Below are 13,202 nucleotides of genomic sequence, written 5' to 3' on the forward strand. Positions count from 1 at the left end.
GTCCCTACTATTTTTAAATGCATGGCTGCTATAAAGTTAAAAATGAGCTAATATTTTTCATGAAATGGTCAAATGTCTCTGTAACATCTGCTGTGTTAATGTTCTATTGTGAATAAAATATGGGTTTATGACATTTAAAAGTCATTGCATTGTTTTTATTAACACTCACACAGCGCCCCAGCTTTTTGGAATTGGGGTTGTATGACCACAGACATGAGTAGAGCTGACATGATACCTGAACTTTAACCCTTTATTTAACCTCCTGTTTAATGAGCAAGTGTCATTTTAAAGCTTTAGTACATCTTTAAAACTGCAGAGCATTTAAATAAAACCTATGTAACTATATAGTGGCTCCAGCATGAATGGAAGTGTCCAACACTGACAGCCCCACAGCAGGGTAGTGATGGAGGTTTGGGGGTCAGAGGCGAAAGGCATCCCAGCATCCTCGTTGATTGGCGAAGTGATGTCGGCCATCTTGGATTGTAGCGGGGAAGAAAGATTGATGCGGTAAGCTCCTTTTTTAGTCCTTATTTTTCTTTTCTCATCAATGACGGACCATAGCCTCATTCAGATTTTATTCCGCCCGTGTAACCGTCACACTAGGCCCGGGTTTTGAACGGAAGTGGTTTAACGGCCGTTACAGGAGGCCTATCGGTTTCGTTTCTTTTTGTTGTTGTTTTGGGAACTAATGGACGGAGGAGCAGCAGGCCCAAACCGAAGAAAACTCACCTTTACCTGCTGTTTTACTCTCCCCGGTGGTCTGTCTGCACAGTAAATCACTGTCAACAAAACCTGTGTATGTCAGGCTGCTCTATGACGGCTCTAACTGCCTCTTTTGTGCTGCTATTGCCGTGCTAATAGCCGTGAAGCTCGAGCGTTAGCTCAGTTGCTAACGAATCCATTCAATTCTATGAAACTAGCTGTTAGCTCGTGAGCACTAGTCGGTTAGCAGTGGCTACTGCTACAGCTATCGGCTAAATGTGAAAGAATAGCTACCCTGTTATTATTAGACACACAAACAGACTAAAATTAGAATGTTTCTACAAATCAGTACCACCCACATGCTCACAGATAAAGTGGAGTTGAAATTACCGCTAAGTAGAACGATTATCGAAGCTAGCATTAGCCTTAAATGCTAACTAGCCTTTGCGACACTGCTGCAGCTTCAACAATTCCTGCAGAGCACTCGCGTAAATGTGCATGCTGCTCAAACTTAATATAAACTCTTACGTTAAATTAAACATTTTTTCATACTTTCTACTCACACTGTCATGATATTCGATACACCGATACTATTGTTTTCTAACGATCAACACTTGTAGAGTTTTAACTTGCAGTCTCCTTTATTTTATAGAAATTGTGCAGGTACAGTGTTGTACTTTAACATTGCCAAAGTAAATATGTAAACCATGATGTTTGCAGGAGTTTATTATGTGATTATAATGCCTAAAATTGCGTAAGACTTCTGTTTTTATGTGGTGGCTATACAGGTATCAGTATCCTTTAATAAAGTTACAATTTATTTACAGTCTATATACAAGTTCCTTTATTTATGGGTAACCACTGAGGCCAAGGATATCCGTGAATACATAATAATGCAATACAGTTCTTGAAATTGTTCTGATGGTTTGTTTTATTCTCATCAGGTATCTCCTAACTCACGCTACTTGAAGATTTAGCTTTGCACAGTCTGCAGTTTGCTTTATTTTTACCATAAACATTTGTGTTAAAATATCCCCAAACTACAGACTTGACTCCAACTTAGTCTCATATAATGAGAGACTGACACCATGCTGTGAATTTATATTATCAACAGTGTTTCTTTGGTATGAGTTCTTATGCTTGTTATCAGCTTGTGCATCACCCTGCAGAACTTTTTGATGCGTTATGTTTTAAAATGCTACATCTCTGTTATTTAGGAGCATTTTCACGTTTGGCACAATTGTCCCCCCCCCCCCTGCCCACAGGCTTGCTTTCACATTAGTAAAAGTATTCTGTATTCAAGGTGGCAGCATGCATGTCATTTGTTTGCAAATCTGCCAAGGAGAATAAAGAAGAAGAGACAACCCTGGCAACTACTTGGGTCTGCATTTGTTTATTCTCTTTGCAGATGATGGAGCCCACCTTTAGGCCTTTATAGATATTTAAGCTATAATTTTTTTTAAAATGGCAATTACAACTCTCTTCCTACATACACATTTGCTCTGCAACATAAGGATGGAAATGGATGAAATAGATTTCTGCTGCATGGATACAGCGGTTTCTGAAGAGACAAGAGAGCTTTAGAATTTACTTTAACAACTCTACTCATTGATGAGCACCCAGTACTTGTGCACAGTATGGGGCTAAAATGTACTCAGAGCCAGGCCTGGGTCCCTGATGTGGAATGATCCTTGATGATTGATAGTATCAAAAAGTGTGGCTGTTTAAAAAAAAAAAAAAAAACTACACCAAAGTCATGAGCCAGGAACATGGGAGAAGAATGATTCCATGAAAAATTGCAAAAAATTCCTGCATGTTAACAGTTAGAGCTGTGGTTCACAACTGGTTTAGTGTCAGGACCAACCACCAGCTCTTTGATGACAAATTGCAACCAAATTTATTAAATTCTCAATCACAACCAAATTTTTTCAATGAAAAATGGAGCACTTGACTTGAAATGAAAGAAAATATGTAATGGAAATAAGAGATTATGGAATTTCCTTCAACATAAAAGCACGCCATAGACTTTTTGCCACATATTTTTCCAGGCACTCAACTACAATCTACTGAAAATGGCTTTACCGCTCCAACTTAGGTCCAACATACCAACTAAAAACCAAAGGCTTAGACAATTTATAGGACGTTGCTTGTGATTTTTAGTTAAAACAAACAAGAAGTTACCGATATTGGTTGTGTTTTTACTCTCTTTGTCTCTGTATTATCAAATATGGATCAATACTGTTTTATTTTCAGTTTTACTGTATCCAAAATAAAAAAACAATTCTGGTGTTCCAGAAGCCTCGGTTTACACTGTACTGCAAAAATGTAAATGCCTAATTGGTTGCTGTTCACTGAGCATCATTGCTGCACTGTGGGCTCCTTCCTGTATCACTGCTATAGTAAACAAGTAATGCAGACAGATTGCTGTTCAAACACAGCTTTGTGCTTTATGTTTGCAATTAAGTGTGCACAATATTATCAACATGATAAAGATAAATAGATATATGATTAAAGTCAGACATTGATTTTTTTAGGTATCAACATTTTCACATTATTTACAACCCGTATATCTGCTTTAAATGTTTGCCTTTACTGGCTGTGAATATTGGCCGTTTGTACAAAAAAGTCAGTGGAGTTTTAGACAAAACCAGCAGATCCATATCAGGTGAAGTCTGTTTCTTTGTTCATTCTCAATGCTGAGACTTAAAAGTGCATTTAAGGACATAAATTTAGGTCTTAATAGACCATTAGATTTCGGTGCTGATACCTGTTTGGCTTAAATAAATGCCTAACAATATTGGCATTCCATGTGCAATTTAGTCTAGTTAATGTCAGGCAAATCTCATATTATGATTTGATAATTATGTGCAGTGGTAACCTTGCTAAGGGGATGCATTGGCCAGATTTCATTTCTGTTGTCAGGCGGATCCATCTTGCAAAACGTCAAGCTGAAATGTTGGTTCCTAGTCAGAGAACAACCAGACTAATCAGCATCATTTGAGGACAAAGAGGTAGCAGCTACAGGTGTGGTTAAGTTGAAGCGACTGCAAGACTGTAAACAATGGTGGCCAGGGAAGAAGTTGGTGTAGATACAGCTATAAGAGCAGTTTGATCAGAGCTGGTCAACATTTCTTCATTAAAAGGAGAGCAAAGGACTGCTCTGAATGCTTTTCTTGGTGAAAAATACTTTTTTACTCCTCTGACAGCTTCAGCAAGAGTTTAGGTATTGTCATATCAACGACTGCATGTTGAGCTGTTGTGATATAGTTAACTCCTCAGTGGCAGCACACATCTGCTACGTCATGTTTTCTTGCTCTGATTGGCTCACAACCATCCTCTAATTCCTTTTTGAAAGGTTCTGCCCTTCTCAATCACCATCTACATTGCGTGCCTGGTTAAGAACACGTCTCATAAATAAAACTCCCACTTATGCCATGTATGACTTGGGATGACTTGTACAAGACCTAACACTGCTCAGGCCTGGCTAAGCCTGGAGAGATACATGAATGCAGGCCGACAGGGGACAGGGGAGGGGGCCAATTGTGCTTCAACAATATAACTGGGCTGCATCCTATTATATCGCTGTGTCTGCTTTCTCAGGTGACACGCGGTATGTTTGGTGCTAACCGGAAGAAGTTTATGGAGGGAGGGGTAGAGAGCGACTACTCGGACGACTCCAGCCTCTACTACACCCAACAGTCCATGTTCCCTCCACACCGCCCTGACAAAGACGTGAGTTGTGTTTAAAAGTCATGGTTTAATCTCATGGTACGACTTTTATGCAAGGTTTTTATGAGTAGATTTAGTTTGATATTAAAGTTAAGACAGTTGGTGTAGGTGCTGGGATAATTTTTACATCCTGTCTGAAAGTAAAGGATTTGTTTTTGTTTTCATTGTCTTCAGATGCTGGCGTCTTCCTCTGCTTCCTCAACGGGTCAACTGTCACAGCTTGGAGCCAGTTTATATGGCCCACAGAGTAAGATTAACAATCACATACACTCACATGGTTGTCATAGTCAACTGTCCCTCAAAGTAGTGATGTGGTCAGTCAAATTAGCTGGGAGACTTGTTTAAAGAGCCTTATTCTGTAATCAGAATATCAGTGTTTGGCTCAAGTGGTTTCATAACTGCATCAAGAGTCAGGGCAACAATATATTGACTGTTACTGTAGTTTTCTCACACCAGTTATCGTTGTCGTGTTTCAGGTGCGTTGGGGTTTCCCATGCGTGGGATGAACAGCAGTACGGCTCCTCAGTTAAGTCGAAGTGGGTTGAACCAGTCGGGCAATCAGCTCCCGAGTCACGCCAGTACACCCAACACTGGAACCATGCACACGCCTCCCTCGCCGAGCAGGTACGACACACAGAAACACACAAACGTGGATACTCTCTCTCTCCTCTACTTCCTTTGTAGCCTCGTCCACGGCGTCATCTCAAGCTGTGATATTTAAGCCCCTTTGGCATTTCACTTTCACTCTGAATGTCACAGTGATGGTTTAACATCAGTATCCTTATGCTCATGTGTACATTTATGTTTCATGAGCCAGTGTTGATCTTTGAGCTTCAAAAATGAGAGAAAATGTTGGCTTCGAAGATGTGATACCAAATGAAGTCATGAAAATGGCACCAGAATTATAAGTCGGTTAATCGAATTATTAACAGTTTTTGTCAGTTCAGGTCCACCATCCTGGTTTAACGCTCTTGTCTTATCTGGAAAGCAGCCACCTGCCACAAGTAGCCACTGTAGTTGCACCTATAGCATCTTGTGGGAACATCTCGATTTAATCCTAAATCCAGAGGTTGTGTCAGTTTATACCAAGGGTGTCAAACTCAAGGCCCGGGGCCAAATCTGGCCTGTGGAACGGTTAGATCTGGCCCGCAAGATAATCTCATATTTCTGTTATAACTGGCCCATCAGTATGAGGTCTGCAGATAACCTCAAGCATAAAAATGTAAACTTATCCTGGATGATTTAAAATATCCTTGTTAAGTCATAAAATCTGAAAAAGTAAGGAGTAAAAATATTTAAATAAGAAGTCAGGACTGTGAGAAAATAAATTAATTTGTGTTTTAATTTCATATTTTCAGTTTTGCATCTCACATTTAGGACTCGAACTTAGGATTTTGACGTTTGATTTCATACTTTGAACATTTCAGCCCATAATTTTGTCTTCTCATATAATATTCTTAGCTTTATGATTCTTAATTCAACATTTTTAAGTCATATTTTGACCTTTTTAACCAATTATTTTGTATTTTTATCTCATATTTTCAACTCCAAACTTTGACTTCATAATCCCATAGTTAGACTTTTTAGACTCACAATTTAAAATTTTGAATCATATTTTGACTTTAAATTTCATGATGACAAATTTTATTTCCTATTTTGACCCTTTAAACTGCCTTAAAACATCATTTTTTTACCTTTTTGATCTAAGAAATTTACTTTTCCCAGATTGAAAATTAATCCAGAATCCAGCCCCTGCTGTGATTGAGTTTGACACCCCTGGTTTATACTCACCATCCATCCATCTTCCACTTATCCGAGGTCAGATCGCGGCAGTAGTTAGCTCAGACATCCTTTTCCCAGCAACATTTTCCAACTCACTCTAGGGGATCCTGAGCAGCTCAGACCAGCCAAAATATATTATCCCACCAGTGCATTCTGGGTCTTCCCCAAGGTTTCCACCCAGGTCGATGTGCCCAGAAGACCTCCAGAGGGAGGTGGCCAGGAGGCATCCTGATCAGATTCCCGAACCACCTCAGCTGGCTCCTTTCGTCGGGAAGTCTGATGTCTAAGCTCCTCACCCTATCTCTAAGGCAAAGCCAAGTCACCCTCCTTAGGCTTCTTATTTCGACTGCTTGTACCCGCAATCTCATTCTTTCTGTCGTTACCCAGAGTTCATCACCATAGGTAGGGGTTGGGAGGAAGATCAACTGGTAAATCGAGAGCTTATTTCCCTCTTCATCACAACAGACCTGCACAATGCCTGCAGTACTGCAGATGCCGCACCAATCCGCCTGTCAGTCTCAAGCTCCCTTTCACTCTCCCTCATGAATGAGACCCTGAGATAGCTGAAGTCCTTCACCTGAGACGGAGACTCACTCCCCACCCAGAGGGAACAGTCCACTGTGTTCCGGCAATGATCCATGAAATCACAAACAGAATCAGGGATAAGAGGCAGCCCCGGCAGAGGCCAACACTCACCAGGATCATGTCAGTTTGTGAGGATGCAGACACAGCTCTCACTTTGGTGATACAGGGACCCTACATTTCCACATGACCCCCCTGAGGTACATGATCGTAAGCCTCCACCAAGTCCACAAAACCCATGTAGACTGGATGAGCAAACTCCCATGCTCTCTCAAGACGTCCTGCAAGGGTAAAGAGTCGGTCCACAGTCCCACAGCCAGGACGAAATCCACATTGTTGCTCCTGAATCCCAGAATTGAAAATCGTCCGGATCCTGCTTGTTATCCCTTTTAGTTTTGTAATGCAGCAATGTTTTAGCTCTTTTAGCAAAGAGTAGAAAAACACCATGATATAAACTGTGGGCCTTATGACCTGCTCTAGTATCAGCCCTGTTTTTCACAATTCCTGTATCTCAGGTAACAAATGCAACAAATATATCAGCAAAGGAGAGCAGCATTATGTGAGCTCTTGCTGTGTTATGCTCTTTCACGCTCTCGCAAAGCTACAACACAGCATGAATTAACAGCTGATTACACCTATTATCATGCCGGCGTAGTATATATATGAATGAATGCAGTGTAATGAAAACTCCTTCTTTTCCTCTTCCCAGGGGGATTCTGCCCATGAGCAGCCGCAGCGTGTTGAACCACAGCCAGCAGGTGGGCGGGCCGACAGGTCAGTCGCCTGGGATGGTAGGGGGAGTCGGAGTGGAGAGGGGAGGCGCCGGAGGAGTCGGGGCGGGTAGGAGCAGCAGCATGGGGAGTCCTAGCCGGTCGTCACCCAGCATCATCGGGATGCCCAAGCAGCAGCAAGCACGGCAGCCTTTCACTATCAACAGGTAACAACACATGCAGGTTTATCCTCCAGTTTCTGCTCTGTTTTTCATTCCATTTATCATCAAAAAGGTTGTGATTATGACTTTTGATTTGTGCACCCTGTGCTTCATGCTACACTGTGGTGTTTAGCTAGTAGCACAGAGGAGCTTGTGTTGCAGCATTGCTGGGGAATCTTGACATTCAATCTTGTGTTTTACTGTTAGCCCTCAGTTTGCAATAATCACTTCTTCTTTCCCTATCATATTAGCAGAGTAAAAACAAAACTCCAAATTAATGTGGTCTCAACAACAGACTTATTTGGACAGACTTCAGTCAGTTCTTCCTCTTCATATCCTTCACCTTGAGCAGAAGCTGCAAGAATTGATTAATTTGTCAGGCTACTAGTCCATTAATTAACAATTTAATGCTGGAAAGTTGTTTTTTCATAGCATACAAAGCCAAACAGAAGGTAAAATCCTTCGTATTTTTAGCACAGACATGCAGGAGTTAATTTCATATCCCTGTTTCTGTGGTTTTACTTCTGCTTTGTTGATTTTTTTAGTTCAGGTTAATGCTGTATCTTTCTTCGTGTGTCAGTATGTCAGGGTTTGGTGTGAATCGGAATCCCGGCTACAACATGAACAACTCTCTCTCCAACAATATATTCAATGGCACAGGTATGAAAATAAACACCTTTTTCATCATTGTTTGGATTTTTAAAGCTCAGTTCTGTTTTTTTCTTTAAACTTATTTCACTTTTATCATTCATGCAGACGGCAGTGAGAATGTGACAGGGTTGGACTTGTCAGATTTTCCAGCGTTAGCAGACAGAAGTCGGAGGGACGGAGGCTCCAACCCAACCCCGCTGCTCAACCCGCTGGCCGGTCGGGCTCCCTACGGTGAGCGGAACTTTTGTATGTGTTTATAAGTTTTATCCGCTTATTCAAACCTCCACACACTGTTAGTGTCTGCGACTGAACTGCTCTGCCTCTGTTTCAGTTGGAATGGTAACCAAGCCGTCCAGTGAGCAGTCGCAGGACTTCTCGATCCATAACGAGGATTTCCCAGCTCTCCCCGGGCCAAACTACCAAACAAAAGACCCCACCAGCACCAACGAGGACAGCAAAACGGTCAGAAGCTCTGTCTTAATCTCCCCTTATGTTCTTTCTCCCATTAATCATGGTATTTTCTGGTGTTTACTCATGCTGTGCTTTAATCTTTTGTCCAATCAGAATCTGAACTCATCAGGAAAGTCCGCCTCTAACTCAGATGGTCCAAAGTTTCCGGGCGACAAGAGCTCCGCACCGAGCAACAACAACCAGCAGAAGAAAGGGATTCAGGTGCTTCCTGACGGTGAGAAAACTAAACCTGGTAAAAATGATTAAACTTATATACTAGTGTGGCCTGATTCAGTCCAGATAACGCTCACATTTCGTCTTTGCATCCCAGGCCGAGTGACCAACATCCCGGTCGGCATGGTAACGGACCAGTTTGGGATGATCGGCTTGCTGACGTTCATTAGGGCGGCAGAGACGGACCCCGGCATGGTCCACCTGGCACTGGGCTCCGACCTCACGACGCTCGGACTCAACCTCAACTCACCCGAGTACGATACACACAAACAGACATTAATGCATCATTAACAGCTTACATAAACCTAGATCTACAGAAAATTAGCCCCTTTGATGAAAAATACAAGTCATTGAAAGAAAGCAAATGCTTGATTTTTAAAGAAAATGAAACCAGTATGTTTCTGGGTACAGGGTCAGTTGCATACGTGCTGCCGCACAGATTTTTAGTAATGACATTGATGCAAAAGCCTGATGTAAAAGCCACAGGCAGCTTTTTAGATTTAAAATCAAAGGTTTTGTAACTGTGGGTTCTTATATTACCTCAGATATTTTTAAGATTGTAACGGGGTGTATCGTCTTGTGGTGGCTGCTAGAGGTTGTGAGTTCAATCACCGAAACTCACTCTCTTGATCCTGAAGTCTTTTCTGTCCTTTTTTTAGGAATCTGTATCCTAAGTTTGCGTCTCCTTGGGCGTCAGCTCCATGTCGACCGCAGGACATAGGTGAGTTCAGTCTCTCCACCCCAAATATGGGTTTATTGAAGATTTATTCTGGGTTTTTGCGGTCCTAAATGCATTGATTGACTATGCAAAGGTTTCCAAAAGGAAGATCATATTGTTATTTACGTCTCCTCTCTATATAAATCCGCAATGTTGTGGTCGAAAGTTTACACAGACTTACTTGTGTTTTTGCTCCTATTCCTGCAGACTTCCACGTCCCGTCAGAGTATTTAACCAACATCCACATAAGGGACAAGGTATTAGCTCCAGATGACGCCTCACACATCCTTTGTTTTGACCGTTTACTTTTTAAAAAATCGGGAAATACTTTAGAATCACTGATTGTATTTGCACCATTCATTCAGCTGCATTAAAACGTTTCTGATTATTTTGCTTTATCTTTGATGAATCAGGTGTTAAATTGTGCATCTCTTCATGTTTGCAGTTAGCAGCTATCAAACTGTCTCGGTATGGTGAAGATCTGCTGTTTTATCTCTACTACATGAACGGTGGAGACCTACTACAACTCCTGGCTGCAGTAGAACTGTAAGAAAGCCTTCACATCATCACATATGTTCTTGTTATTCTTTTAGTATGAGTGTTTCTATGTGCAAAATGAGCTTCATGTGTCAGTTTTTATACAAAGGATGCAGATGTAATCCCATTCTTCTTCCATGTCAGAGCTGCTAATAGTATGGCTAAACTGTCATTCACCCATGTGTCTGTGTTTGTGTCTAACCAGGTTTAACAGGGACTGGAGGTACCACAAAGAGGAGCGGGTTTGGATCACTCGAGCTCCAGGGATGGAACCCACGCTGAAGACCAACGCCTATGAGAGAGGGACCTACTACTTCTTCGACTGCCTCAACTGGAGGAAGGTGGCAAAGGTGAGACATCAGCAGTTGTTATAAGCAGTTGTGTAAGAGTAGTAAGTCTGTCAACCCAGGTAAGGGCCTTCTGCAAGTTGTCTAAATTGTAAAAAAACAAAAAAGTGACCCAGTTTATTAAAAGTTAAGTAACTTTTGAACCATAAATTGTTGCCTCATAATTGTTTTACCAGTTAAGGCTAGCGGCTGTGCCGTCCCCTTGATCCTGTCCATGCCTTTGAATACCTTCTAGCAATCCTGGAATTCAGATGACTTTTCCAGACTTTAAAGATCAAATCCACACCAGTAAAAACCATATTGGACATTTTTTTTAATCCATTCAATCCGAACTCACTATAATCAGCAGGAAATAGCTTTATGGGTCACAAAGAGAGACTCTACATTACGGTACTGTTTATTGAGTCATTTCCTGATTCAAATGTGGGGCTAAGATGAGGAGAAAATGATGTATCTCTAGTAGGAAGAGAAAGATTTCGAAGACTGAAAAGAAAAATAGTAAGAGATTTGCCTAAGGATCCCGGAACAACTGCCAAAATTTTAGTGAAAGTCTCACAGAAGACCATCACCAGAGCCCTGCAGAGGAATGGACTAAAAACGTCCACTCATGCAGAAGAGACCTTCCAGCCAGACTCAAGTCTGCTAAGGACAACCTTGAGAAAGATTCTGAAAATGGAAGCATGTCCTTTGGTCAGATAAGAGCTCTTCCCACACAGAGATGTTGGTGATGTTTAGAGAAAGAAGGAAGCTGCGCCTAAACCCAAAGAAAAACTGGTTCTGGGTCGTTGCTTTGTCGTCCAACACATCAACCCCAAACTTCCTTGGTTCCTGGTGAAGACCAAAGTGAACCGTAGTGACCAGCCTGACCAGAGCCCTGACTTGAATCCCATCAAAAATATGTGGGGTTAACTAAAGACGAAGGTGCATGCCAGAAGGCCATAAATCTGGAGGAGCTTGAGAGGTTTACCAAAGAAGAATGGGCTGGGATTCCTCAGAAGACGTGTCAGAGACTACAACAAACGACTGCAGGCTGTTATCCAGCAAAAAGGAGAGACAACTGACTGTTAGCATCAGGGGGATCATCATCTAGACCCTGGTAGTTTTCGGTTTCTGTCAAAGTAAGACAATGTTCACATCCAAAATAAAACTAGGATGTCTGGAAAAGCCGTGTTAGAAATTCCATGCTCTGTTTAGGAGCACTTGGGAAAATACTTTGGCTACATAGATGAGCTTACTGTCTAGATAGTTGCTTAATCCTTGAAAGTCTAACCCTGCTTTTGTTTTCAGGAGTTTCATCTGGAGTACGACAAGCTAGAAGAGCGACCTCACGTTCCCTCCACATTCAACTACAATCCTGCCCAGCAGGCCTTCTGATTGGCTCTACCTCCTCCTGCCTGCCTGCCATTGGCCCTCCTGGCTCATCATCATCGTCATCATCACCCCCTCTAGGTTTTCCCACCTCCACACACTCTTAAGTGAATCTGGCCAATCAGGACTTGGGATGGGAGAGGACGTCCCGCCTCCTCCTCTGTACTGGATAGACTTTATGATTTTAACTTTTCAGATTTCTGTTTGTTCTTTACCTCATTATTATTTTTTTATTTTACCCTCCTCCTCCTCCTCCCTCCATGAGTTTGGTTCAGTTTTGTGGAGCACGCACACACAAACACAAACACGGCGACACAAACGCTGTAAATAACTGTCCATCTGATCGAGTGATTCCTCTTTCTATTCACTTTACCAAGAATTTGACTATTTTTGTCTAGAGAAGCTTTTAAAGAAGAACCAGATTTTAACTCGGAATCAGATCACCAGTCAGGATGGATAATTATTTCACTCTCTGTGTCTCACCTTTACCTTGGGCAGGAAATACTCTTCTTCTCTTTACGTTACCAGGTTTCAGAAAACACATCAGCAGACAGCCCAGAGTCAGGAGAGGACTTGCAATGTACATTGTAGCACTATTTCATAATAAAAGAAGAAAAATATCCCCTCTGGTTTGTTGGATGTTATGTGGCCACACACGAGAAGTAAAAAATCTCCTTTTTTATCCAAGTTTTAACTTCATGAGGTGAATATTAACAGGCAGAAACAGCAGAAAACCTCTATATAAGCAAGATTGGTTAGCATTTTTACTGGTCAACAAGCAGATAAAGGCAGTTAGCTACCCGACTTAATGGTTGACTACACACTTGGCAATTTAAGCCCACAATCTTATCAGTAAGATTTTTTTTTTTTTTTGCTCTTGACCAACTTGCAGCAATCCCAATCTGAAAACAGAGATGTTAAACATGTCTGATATTTATGATTCTCAGTGAGATCAGCTAATTAGAGCCCATCAAACAGGAAGTCAGCGGACAGTGTCAGATTAATCAATCGTATTTTTATACCGCCAATTCCTAATCAAAGTTATCATAAGACACTTTACAAAGAGGGCAGGTCTAGACCGACTCTTTAATTTGTTGTTTAAAGAAAGGCCCCAGAATCAACCACCATAAACTGAACACTGAGCAACATTTAGCAGAGCTGCAGTGGCAAG

The 13,202-nt window shown here is 41.6% G+C and overlaps 1 protein-coding gene across 3 annotated transcripts; it reads left to right on the forward strand.

The window, feature by feature from the left end:
• The first annotated feature begins 424 nt into the window (after window positions 1-424).
• LOC121505477 (CCR4-NOT transcription complex subunit 2-like) lies at window positions 425-12,651 on the forward strand. 3 transcript variants are annotated; one of them, XM_041780846.1, is made up of 15 exons: window positions 425-507; window positions 4,303-4,434; window positions 4,606-4,678; window positions 4,908-5,055; window positions 7,505-7,732; window positions 8,307-8,386; window positions 8,483-8,623; window positions 8,709-8,839; window positions 8,942-9,062; window positions 9,159-9,315; window positions 9,721-9,782; window positions 9,987-10,036; window positions 10,225-10,325; window positions 10,522-10,666; window positions 11,951-12,651. In XM_041780846.1, the coding sequence occupies exons 2-15, from the start codon at window positions 4,315-4,317 to the stop codon at window positions 12,035-12,037; spliced, it is 1,644 nt and encodes a 547-aa protein (XP_041636780.1). In that variant the 5' UTR covers window positions 425-507; window positions 4,303-4,314; the 3' UTR covers window positions 12,038-12,651. The 3 variants fall into 3 exon arrangements, with proteins under 3 accessions (XP_041636780.1, XP_041636781.1, XP_041636782.1); XM_041780847.1 differs by having other exon boundaries at window positions 8,483-8,608; XM_041780848.1 differs by having other exon boundaries at window positions 498-507; window positions 8,483-8,608; window positions 8,709-9,062.
• Window positions 12,652-13,202: the final 551 nt, after the last annotated feature.

The sequence above is a fragment of the Cheilinus undulatus genome, linkage group 23, assembly GCF_018320785.1.
Source record: "Cheilinus undulatus linkage group 23, ASM1832078v1, whole genome shotgun sequence".
Lineage (NCBI taxonomy): Eukaryota > Metazoa > Chordata > Actinopteri > Labriformes > Labridae > Cheilinus > Cheilinus undulatus.

Coding starts and splice junctions, on each gene's coding strand:
- LOC121505477 (XM_041780848.1), top strand. CDS start 4,315: ATGTTTGGTGCTAACCGGAAGAAGTTTATGGAGGGAGGGGTAGAGAGC. Junction 7,733..8,306: donor CAGCCTTTCACTATCAACAG/GTAACAACACAT, acceptor TTCGTGTGTCAG/TATGTCAGGGTTTGGTGTGA. Junction 9,063..9,158: donor GATTCAGGTGCTTCCTGACG/GTGAGAAAACTA, acceptor TTTGCATCCCAG/GCCGAGTGACCAACATCCCG.